A 12,664-nucleotide genomic window follows, 5' to 3' on the forward strand; every position below is an offset into this window, starting at 1 on the left:
ATCAGTTTTTCTATAAAAAAAAAAATCCAAACATCATTAATATGTTTCATCTAAAGTTGATTTGTTTTTTTATTGAATATATTATCCTAATTTATTACGTCACTCGCTCATCAATTATTAATGATTGAATTGACCTTTCTGTAAGATATGTAATATTCAATAAATCTAATTGCAGTTTAAGTATACTATTTGCCATCTTGAAATATAAATTTATGTGCATTTAACCACGTTTCATTTCAAGTTGATTTTCATGTTGTGTGCGATAATTCTCATTCGTGGCAAATTCTGGAAAATTATCACGTTGATTGATTCTTGTGCAGTTTTAATCACCCATGGGTTTATTCTGTAATTCGAGATTCAATGCGTAATAATATTAACAAGACCTTCTTCATTATACTAGAAATGATTAGAATCACTTAATTTGATAATGATAATAAAATTTCTATTACAATCAGTTTCCATCTATTTTGGATTTTAATGTGTTGGATGTAATCAAGTCTGTAAGTGATAAAATTAATTACTGTATCAGGGAAATAGAAAGCTTCTTAGTGTAGTTAATCTAATAAATGGAATAATACAAAAAAAAAACATTCTAGGCTGATTGAATATTGAAGATGCAAAGTCTTTTTTCATAAACTATTTAATTGCTGTCCTGCAGTGTTTGCTGCCTAGACCAACCATGTTTTTTTTGGTAATTGAGCTTGGCTTGAAATTTCATGCATGGGTAAATTTAAAATTGCATGCATGAGTGAATTTAAAATTGCATGCATGAGTGAATTTCTAATTGTATGCATTAGTGAATTTTCTATGAGGCCCACTATTTTTATTAATTTTATATTTTATACAAGGCAAAAAAAAAATCCAAACTTACCAATCTGGCTTTTTTAGGACATGGTGGTATCTCTATCGGGAATGTGTTGAAATTTCCGAATTAAAGATTGGTCGAAAACAAAAAGGTTAATGCAACAAAATCAAGTCAATTTTATACAAATTTTATTTATGCACTTACTGTTACAGCAGTACATTAAAAAAAATAATTAGTAAATGAAAATAATCTTCATTACTATATAAAAAAATCTTCTTTATTATTTAATTTGTTTTAAATAAATTTGTTTAAATATTTTTGTTTTCGTAATTTCAAACATAATGGTTAAACCACATCAAGAACAATTTAGATCAGGATTTAGATTGACAAGTTAAAAGTAAATTAAAAGAATAAATAAAAAATCTGCAGAGTTTCTGTCTACACTATCAAACTAGTTTTACAAAAAAGTGTGATGTACCCAAATATGGTAGTGATATGACATAATCATGCCCACATTACATTTTTTGTCACATAAAGTTTGATAGTGTGGACAGAGCTTTAAGAAAAGAATTTGAAAAAGACATGTATTAAATGACTGATGACATTTGTTTTATTGATACTCCAAAAAAGGCTAGATGACCCAAAGTCCCTGGTCTTCAATAATGTTTACACTACATTAAATACACAACAATAAGAAAATTAGTATAAGATTTGAATGATGCAAAAGTAGCACTTTTCCCCATGTTGATTACTCTCAGTGAACTTGCCTGTGGCGTATTTCACACTTGTTTCCCTGCCCTGTTTATGCTGAATGATCCGTGTCAAACGATTGTTTAGCACTTGAATGCAAAATTACAAACAGAAGAAAGTAGTAGTTTGATAGTCTTAATACTGTATTTATTTCAACTGAAGGCGGTATTATTTTGACCCATTCACCTGTGCTCATCCAGACTGCTTTCAGTGGTAACATTTAATATTGCTGTTTATTGTTTTTCTAATTTTGGAAGCCCGACAGCTGGAAGGTTTTTGATGTGAACAAAAAATCTAAATTGGGAAGTGAAAAGTTAAATTTTGTTTATTGATCACGTTAATACAATAGAACAATTAATTAACTTGAGAGAGGAAGCCTTCAGGAGAATCCCCTACTAAGGGGACACCTCTATTAAGGGGACACCTCTATTAAGGGGACGAGAATCCCCTACTAAGGGGACACCTCTATTAAGGGGACGAGAATCCCCTACTAAGGGGACACCTCTATTAAGGGGACACCTCTACTAAGGGGACACCTCTACTAAGGGGACACCTCTACTAAGGGGACACCTCTATTAAGGGGACACCTCTATTAAGGGGACACCTCTATTAAGGGGACACCTATTAAGGGGACACCTCTATTAAGGGGACACCTACTAAGGGGACACCTCTACTAAGGGGACACCTCTACTAAGGGGACACTTTCCTAAAAAACGAAGAAAAAATTATATACTGTATATTATCATACTATGGTCAAACCCCCTATTGAGGGGACACTTTTTTGGGTCCCTAAGGTTTACTGTATTTCATTAATCATTGTCATCAATAGCATCTAGTCATCTTCCATGGTATTGGTATCTTTGTTTTCAAAAATAATTAAGAGCTGTTTTGATATGCCACAACCTACTGTACGACCTACTTGTTACATTTGTTGTACATAGCCAGGGACATTTGAATGTGCTTCCACTCAATTACTTTATCACAGTTTTAGCAGATTCCAGGACCAGACATGACCTAAGTCATCCCACATTGTTATTTTGCCATTCTAAAGTAATTTGACCTCTGTTTCTTTAATAGCCAATCACCTCCTTGTATTCATTTGATTTTCGATAAAATATATTCAAAGTTATCCGAGTCAGGACCGTACTGTATGAATGTAAACTATGAGTTTTTCTATTTCGATAATGATGTTACCAAGATTTTTTGTATACAATACACTATTGTTTTATATCTTATTTACACACTATATTATATTCATAGAAATATAAAACAATTATGTACCAAGGAATACATTTGAATACTGTACTTCAATATCAGTAACATAATAAATTCCATCATTTTATTCAGAGAAGACACATGATCAATTTACAGCAAATTCAAAATATTTCCAATTCATTCTCTATCTTACTTTAGAATTATTAATAACATCAATCACTGTTATTATTTTAATCCAACAGCATAGTAATAAAAAAAAAGTTAAAGCATTACAACAAAATAATCTTAGTTTCAATATTTGTGTACTGCTTTTTTAAAATTTGTAATTGGATTTCAAACAGTTATAGCTTGGTTTGTTTCACAATAAACCTAAATATATCAAATTGCAAATAGTGTAATTAATCCAATCATTTTGGCTAAATTAAAACTAATGAATTTTAATAGACAAAATAGTTCAGTTATTATAGTGAATTTAGTCAATCTTTTATAGGCATGGACATGAACACTTAAATTTTTGATTTGATGTATATTTTTGTATGTTGTCCTGTGTAAATGGACACCTGGATATTTTTTTAGCAATAAATACAATTTCTATACAAAGGAAAAACATCAATCAACAAACAATTAAAATATAAATAACAATGCCTTGATAATATTTTAGCTACATATCAATGAATTTTACACAAAAAATGAGCCAAAAATTATCAACATAACCAACTAAGGGCCTGTTCAGACCTACAGTATGGAGTTATTCGTATCGTACGCAGCATACAATTCCATAGTTCTGAACCAGGAAAAGATTAGTGAACGACGCTTACAATACGTAAGTCGTGTATTAATGATCAAATTCGAATCAAATTTACTCCTGCATGTCCAAATTGGTGGCACTTCAGTTTAACAAAAGCGTTAAGCAAGTTTGAACACTTTGCTGTTACGACGCTAATCTTAACATTACGATATTGCTTGTGATACGAAAGAATCTTGGATCTGAACATACCCTAAATTCATACATAACAGAGTTTCACACTGAATGTTTAGAATGCAAGCTACTGTTTATAGACTTTCTATAATATACTACTGATTTTGTAACTATGGATGTCCGTTTACGGTATGAAAAAAAACCTTATCTCTTTAATATCATTGTATACTTTTATTTCGTTAGCACCTTCCTTTCAACTTTCTCACATCAATGGAACATTTAAAAAATTAAAGAAAATTTAAAAGGAACATGCAACATTTTTGCTATTGAATGGCAATGCAATGAGTTGAGGCAATCTTTTTTATTTGATAAATATTCTAAAATGCCGACAAAGTTTCCACATTCATTTTCCATCGTCAGTTCAGTTTAAAGTGTTTTTTATATTCTTTTTAAGCAACATATCAGTACAAATTAAAGTAAACCTGATTCTTTGAAACAAACATTAAATAGCGTTGAAGTATCCATATTTGAATGCATATTTATAAGGTATTCATATACCATCAGCCATGTTTAAAATTATTTAGAATGGAATATGTTCAAGAATACGCTTGTGTTTTTAAAATCATTTGCATACATACATTCAGAATAATATGGACCTCAAAGAGTTTATATAATTCATGCGAACATCTAGGTGACAGTGAAGTGAGGTGATCAAGATCTCTTTAAAATGGCCGCTGAAGAACCGAATAAATCATGACACATTTTTTTTATTCAGTTAATAAAATTAATCTATTTTTAATGGCATGAAATGAATAACTTTGCATTGCAGCTTGCACTTATCAAAAACCATATTTTCAATATTGCAAAAAACTCACAAAACCGCAATTGTTTTTAAAAGATGGATTTTAAAACCTAGATTGATCCTGATTGCCCAAAATCGTTTTTTAAAACTCTGCCGAAGCAAGTTTTAACGGCCATTTAGTCAGTGATTTGTCTGCAGTTTGGAAGATCACTGAACCATACAAACATTGGACTACTGTGCTGCAAGGTCCAGTTTCTGCTGAGGAATAAAACTGAGGGTAAATCCATACCTAATTTTGCAGCATGAAACAGGACAAATTTTCAAAAACCGATTAAATGGAACCTTGCAAATAAAGGTTAAATACGTGTTTTTAAAAAACATTTTAAATCGCCATTTAACAGATTTATTAGGCACTATGCAGCAGAAACAAACAAAAAATATTTTTAAAAACAGGTCAAAATGTCTTATTTGTTAAAATTTTTATTTATTTATTACTACTAACAACTACATCAATAAGGAATTGCAAACAATGTATTCATTGTTTACACTTTGCTATATATACTTTGAATAATAAAGTAAGGATATATAATGGACAGAATGTATTGGTAAAGCTGTATTGTTTTAAATAGTATTAATTATGACCTAGATACTACTTTTGTTTTTGGATAACATCATGTGTTTAATCACTCAACACTTAATCTTTCTCACAAGATTATTTATTTTCAATTTTAAGACACTTAAATCAATCTGTTTATTTTTTTCTTAAAGAGTACCATGACATTTATACAAAATTTATATTGTGTAATAATGATTAAATAAAATAATTTATTCAATTCAATAATTCCATGATGTGAATAATTTGAATAATAATTAGCCATTTTTGTTATGGTTTCACAATTAATTTATGATACAGTCAGAGTAATCAAATTTATCGTATAACAATTGCTAGTTGCGGTAAGAGTTTAATTTGCATAAAGAACATGTATTACGTATCAATTTTCATACTGACTAGCAGAATAGCGATCAATTATGATAAGAAACCTAAGCATTAACTGCGATTAATGCCCTCCTGTTTTCACCGAGAACATCATAAGCATTTCTGATTAGCTAACGCTTACTATCCTCTGACCCCACTCCTCATTCGCCTGTTGGGAACATAACCATCTGCCCATCACTTTTGCACTTGAGTGGTCAGACAGATTAGACCATACACACCTTAGGGATCTCAACATTATGGTAGCTGGTATTTAACATATTGTAAAACTAGTTTGTTTGATATATATTGGGTCTAAACTTCCTTGATCAATCACCAACTGAGATCAACAACTGTATTTGACCTTAAAAAATTAAACTATTTAATATTTGACACATCCGAGTAACATAAGTACTCTTCCTTCCTGATCATCTTAGCCTTGACTTCCCTATGTCATAGTGGACTATTCCAACCTTTGCCATGTAAATTGTGTACACAGAACAGCTATTCAATAGGCCATAACAGTGATAATCTGACTGAACAAGCTAAGCTATACAAGGCAAGCCTGAAGGCCTATTGTGAGTTAGAAGCTATATCACCTTTTATTTTTATACATCAGAGAATGTTACTGCCACCAGCTCAATGAATAACGGAAATATTTATTCTCCCGTGAGAGGCATGGAGTCGCCGTACATGTATTTTCCTCCACCTTTACCTTTAGGAGGTAAGTTAATTGTGTATATATGCTACAAATGCTACAACTACAACACTACTGTTGTTAATTAGAAAGGTTATCTGTGTCTCAAAGCTACTGACCTTCTGCTGTGAGCCTTTGTCTATTTTCATAATGTAACAGTAAAACGTTAGAAAATTTATGATTAATAATAATAAACTGTATGGCTGTAAATACAGTATAAATTTGTATACTGAATAGTTATTGCGTTTACGCGGCTGGTCTATTATTAAGGAAAAGGATGACTTATTTAGGCTTAGTATTCAAGGATATGGGATGTATTGTACGTGCAATAGGTAGATATAGTTCATACGTAATAATATGATGGTGTTTTAAGCCATTGTTATAACAAAGCTCACAAGTGAATATAAACAATCGATGAACAACTGCAGCCATTGAAAATCATTCATGAGCAATCAACCGAAAACAGCTTTAAGTTAATTCTAAAAACTGAGGATCATAATTGAGGTTGCTGCACAAACTACCACAAATAATGAAATACTATGTAATATCATACTAAGCTACAGTATGTTAAATCAAAATGGTGGTAGGTATCCATGATATGAAATATGCCCTTCTTTTAATCTAGCCATTATTGCACTGAACTGTTACTAAATCTACCAGCAAATTTAATGCAGTGTTGTTATTTAAATTGCCTTCTATCCAAACACCATGTTCACTTGACCAGAGCTGTTTGTATTACACTTTAAGAGCTGTGTAGAATAAAAGAAAGATTTGTTGCTCAATAGTGTGTGTTTTTTATAATTACCTGTTAATAACGCGTAAATAGTGGTCATTGATTGACTAATCCCATTGCATCTCATTTGATAGTGACCTATTTGAAGGTGTATGGAGTGCAAACTGTGCCAAACAATTTCTTATTAATTCATGATTATGGAATGGAAATTGTGTAGAAAAAATTTGTATTGAATATTATTTTAATAAGCTTTACATATCTTTACATTCTTTGAATTCCTGCTTTTAACCTTGTAGTAGTTTTAATTGAAGAGCAGTAATTGGCATTTTACTTATCATATCTACAAGGTACTGTGTACATACAGTACTATATTCTAGTCTATACAATCTGTGAGGTTGTACTATTTTAATGCATACTGGTAGCAACAAGGAAAATATGGTAAATGTATATCATTAAAATTTATGATTATCATGATCATTATTATTATAACTCATGACGTGTCAAAAAGATTAGGATGGGTACCGGAAAAGAAAATGTTGGTGATAAGATCTACTAAGAGATTCAGTAGAGCTTTCTTGGGATGCCAAATTGGAAAATCTTGAATTACCTACAGCTTCCCTAGGGTGAGGCTACAGTACTAAAGAATTAACAGTTGGTGACAATGTTTTTAAATAGGCCTATATACTGTAGTTAATGCTTACTTAGAGTAATGTAGATGTCATTGCAATAAAGGTTGCTGACAAATCTAGGACTAGTTTTACAGTTACTGATTTTCTGTTGAGAAACACGGTAAAAAGTTTAGTGACAAAATCTTAAACAGTTTCTGCTTACTTGGTAATAAGGTGGAATAAGGTTTGTCACAACATCTTGAACTAGTAATAGTAGGTAGAGTATACAGAATACCTTCAGGAGAATATAATTGTTGACAAAATCTTTAACTACTACAGTTTACAGTCTACTTTCTTACTGTAGGATGGATGACACAGTAAAATAAGGTTGGAGACACTCTTGGATGTTGAACTAGTACTAGTATTTGGTGAGAAGGGAGTTGACACAGCGTGAAAGGGTTGGTGACAAATCATTTGTGATCAGAAAGTTCTAATGTTCCTTTAGGTGATAATGTAAAAGGTTAACAAATATTTTGCTACTGTATACAGTAGTACTGCTGTAAGTAAGAGGAAAAAACAAAAGAGCCCCTTGTTGTAAATGCTATGGTAATATTTTTAGTTGATATTTGGAATTGATTGATAGATGGCTAGTAAAGCTTCACTTATTAAAATAATAGTTATTGTACCTAGTTTAAAAAAACAATTATTAACTGATCTGTAGCATTGTTAATTGTTAAATAAATAAACGGAAATATTCAAAACTTGAATAGCATTTACGATTTGTTAATAAGATTTGGAATGTGGAATAAATACTGTATCTGCTGTATCATATATAAATTGATATTTAATATGTGATTATATTTTTGTCATTCTCTACTCCACTGTAGATTCAAGTTCAAATTGTATGAAGGATATTTTATCAGCTTGCAATAATCTCCATATTCTAAAGTAGCTAGCATTTTAACGATCCAAATGGACTAATTAACATCACATTCATTCTAAATTTGAGCAGATTGAACGTACATGACATGACCTACTCGTTAAAACTAACAGCACCTTCGCTGCCCTTTTGTAGACGTTTCCGTTTTAATTTAAAAATCAATTTGAATCCAAGACGTTGGTTTTCATATGAGGGGCAATAACTACAGTATAATCAAGGTGATTTGCATAACAAAGCACAATCAACGATGACGACGAAGGAAGGATTTATGATTATGTAATGTACGTTTAATTTCTTTTCTCCCAATCTTAATTCTCATAATTAAAAATTTTTAACAAATACACTTTGACGTGTAAGTGATTGACGTGTAAGATCACTTATACTGTACATCACCATCAACAAATTCTGAATGTGGGTGTTTTTAAACATGACAATTAAACATATACTATATAGTCCCCATTGTCACCAAAAACATAAAATAAATAATAAAAATAAAATAAATTTTAAAAAATAAATTGAATAAGATCACGCTTTGAATGTACAGTACTGTAATTTGAATAAACTCTCTTAATCCTGAGGACGAAACATCGAGAAACATAACAGTTCTTTTCAGAGCTAACGTACGTGGTGTACCGCAAACTTTATATCAACATAATATAGATACAGATCAGTAATAGTAAATTTACTTTGACCAAAAATTGGATCAGAAAAGAAAAATATTTACCTGAAAAAAAAAAACATAATTTAAAGAGAAAAACAAGTTTAAACTGCCAGCATTTTAAAAATACGGTACCCCTTAAAATTTACAGTATTTTATAAAGAAATGTGTTTGATTTCAGCACTGTGTATGAGGTACAGTATACTGTAATTTGGTTAGTTGAGCTTGAATCAAATGTGTTGTAGTGCAATGGCATCCATATTCACATATCTTAGTTTATGATTCTGATAAACTGATTTAAATAACGCAGTTAATCATGTGTAGTACAGTATTTGCAAACTTTCACAAACTACAGTATTGTAAAGACAATGTTTGGAAATAAATGTACATGAACAAGAGAATTTGAATTATACTGTAGGCAAATGAAGGGGATCTTTTTGAATTCTGCTTTGTATTGGTTTACAAGTAACCTACAATTTGCACTTTTACACTTTAACCAAAACTCTAAACATACCTAAGTATTATTTAAATTGATAAGCCTAAGTATTTTGTAACAGTTTTGAATCAAAGTTCAATCTTTATATTAATAATTCTGAACCTGTTTATTTTAAAAGTGGATCAGTAACCGCATAGAATTGGAAAGTTTGTATCAGACAATCTACATGATGTTTGTTTAATGGTTGGCTTCTGTTGCGTGTAATAAGGTAATGGTATTCTTGAGAAAAGATGAGAAATCAACACTATAAAAATTAAAGATTGACATGTTTAGCTATTAAATCATTGCAGTTTGACACATTGAACACACAATTATGATATACTGTAAAATGTACATTTAGTCGTGTTTCTGTTTGATTAATCTGTAATTATTCTGTGCTTACACTACAGTAGGCCTATGTGGCCGCATTCACCAATCATGCTTAAGTGAGATAAGTATTTCCCTCAAGTACTGTATTTTCTGTATTTCACAAAAGAAGAAGTCAATAAATATTTAAAGATTTTACTTGAGTGATATTTATTAATGCATATTACGAAACTGGAAGTTTTAGCGCTCCCGGATAATCTCCTAAACAACTTTTAATGGTTGGATCTGTCTGGATTTAGAGTGACTTCGGTGGCCGGACTTGACCCACCAAATGTTCATTGTGTCCTTTGAGACTGTACATTCAGGTACAGTATACTGAATTCAAAGGATTTTATGAGAATTCTATGGAAACCATGCTAATTTTGTTGTCTGGTGCCATTTTGTTTTGAGGAGAGTACTGTATGTCCGGTTATTTACAGTAGTGCCAACCAGCATGTTCCAGGTATACAAATATTTGTTTTACTGTATTGTTATTAGGAACATTTTTATATTACTGTACAGTATATTAAAATGGTGATTCGCTGCATAGGCCTTAATGTCATAGTTGCTTTATAATATTGTTTTATATTGATTGTGCTCATTTGCATACTTATTTATTTTCTGTATTTCACTTAAGTGATATTTATTAATGCATATTACGAAACTGGAAACTCTGAAATAATGTTGTCCTTCTATAGGTCAGTTATAGAGAGTGTCATAACGTATTCTTTAACGGTATGGTTCGGTAGCACTACCGAAAATGAAAGGCGTGACCTAAATAGAATAGTCAAGACCGCATCGCGTATAATTGGATCTGCACAATTGCCTTTGGAGAACATATTTTCGGATTGTCTTCTGAAAAAGGCAGTGGCTATCAAAGATGATCAATTTCATCCGGCCTCTAGTATGTTCCAGTTGATGCGCAGCGGTCGGCGATTTCGTTCTATTAAGGCCAATAAGGCACGATTTACAATATTTCTTAGAGCCTTAAACATAATGTAGACACTTTTTTGTAATGTTTTTGTTTTTGAGTTCGTGTTGTGTCCGTTGGATATTGTGCTCCGCCAACAGAGCAAACAGAATTTCTATGTTTTTTCTTAAAACAAATGATAATAAATGATACTTGACTTGACTTGACTTAAAGCATTTTATGGTATTATCCGTTTTTTTATTATTAGCTCATGCTCAGAGAATAGAGATTGAAGGCTCATCTAGTCATGCTATTTTGAGTTGATACTTTTGCTAACCGTATTTAAAACAAACATTTATAAACTCATTGTGATTCAATACAGTGAATTACCAAATGAAGCTGATTCCTTAGGTACTATAGGTTAGATAGAACATCAATAGGTTATCAATGTTTTAAGATAAACATTCATTATCAATTGTTTTCTAGGAACGTTTCAATTAGTTCACTATAATACATCACATGTACAAGATGTGAAAATTTATGATGGCATTTTAATGATATATTTCAAATGTATTCATTGATTTATTGTCGGTATGCTGTAGACTGTTCAAAAAGATTACAGCAATAACTAATCTTATCACAGTGGTATAAATTGCAGATCATGATTTTCATTATACATACAGTCTTACATGTGTACAACTGTTCTTATGGCGTACAGTACTGGATATACTGTAAGAATCCACCCATGGCCATGTACTGTAGGAATATAGTGAACACCGTTTAGTTTATAAATCACCACAAAAAAAAACCCAAGCAATTAAATAACAAGTTTACCCACTAAAAGAAGTGTTAGTAACCGAGATCCAGTGAACGTCCAGTTTAAACCACTTACACTTAAGTGGGATATTACCCTAAAAGTATTTCACTTAAGAAAATACATATTACATTACAATAAAACTCAGCAGATTTTGTAAAATAGTGTTTATTGAGTGTGGTTGTTCTCAGCACCTGTATCTACTGTAGATTTCTCCTGTATCATGGACTTTTTGGTAATACAACATCACATGTGTATTTATTTTCTTTCAACAATATTTTACGAAGATGTTACATCCAGCCGAAGCTGATCATTAGGGACCCTCACAAAAATACATCATGAACAATAACAATTAAATTAAAATTTAGGATAAAAAATACTGTATCTACAGTATGATGGGTCATAGATATACATGCACCACATGTGATACAGTACAAATGAGATGCTGTATTACCATAATATTGCTATTATCTGGACAAATATTGTATTGTACAGTGGTTGAGATACTGTACCAGCACATCAGCACTAAGAATCGGGTACTGTAGAAATATATTATCATTTGTGTACAACAGAATATTTTTACATACAGCTTCAGTATCAGATAAAGAAGCAGTTTAATACATTATTCAAATATATGTTGCATAATAGCATTTATATCGCGTAATATTTGTTGCGATATAAATGCAGCATATTATACAACCTCACTGGACAGGTGATAGCTTATTATCCAAGTCAGTAGTAGCAAAGCATTATAGAGCATGCTCGTTTGTAACCCAACTTAATGCGTCTTCAACACATTAGCAAGTCGGGTAGCGGCATTAAACCAGTTTATGTCATCACCGGTTAAATGCACCGTGCATTCACTATCGTCTATGAACAGCTATCACATATTGATTATTCCCTCGACTATAACGCAACAATATTGATTTCCACTCGCGTGTTTATAAATATTTTGCTATTGTCTACTTTTGTTAATAAAGCAGATACGTTTTTTACTTC

General features: G+C 31.3%; 1 protein-coding gene across 1 annotated transcript in view; it reads left to right on the forward strand.

Moving 5' to 3' along the window:
* The first annotated feature begins 5,451 nt into the window (after positions 1 to 5,451).
* LOC140057204 (uncharacterized) overlaps positions 5,452 to 12,664 on the forward strand; it is a 62,988-nt gene continuing 55,775 nt past the window's right edge. Inside the window, exon 1 of the mRNA XM_072102763.1 lies at positions 5,452 to 6,188. Coding sequence (XP_071958864.1) covers positions 6,107 to 6,188 — 82 coding nt within the window. The 5' untranslated portion in view covers positions 5,452 to 6,106. The remainder of the gene's footprint in view (positions 6,189 to 12,664) is intronic.

This window comes from Antedon mediterranea, chromosome 8, assembly GCF_964355755.1.
Source record: "Antedon mediterranea chromosome 8, ecAntMedi1.1, whole genome shotgun sequence".
Classification (NCBI taxonomy): domain Eukaryota; kingdom Metazoa; phylum Echinodermata; class Crinoidea; order Comatulida; family Antedonidae; genus Antedon; species Antedon mediterranea.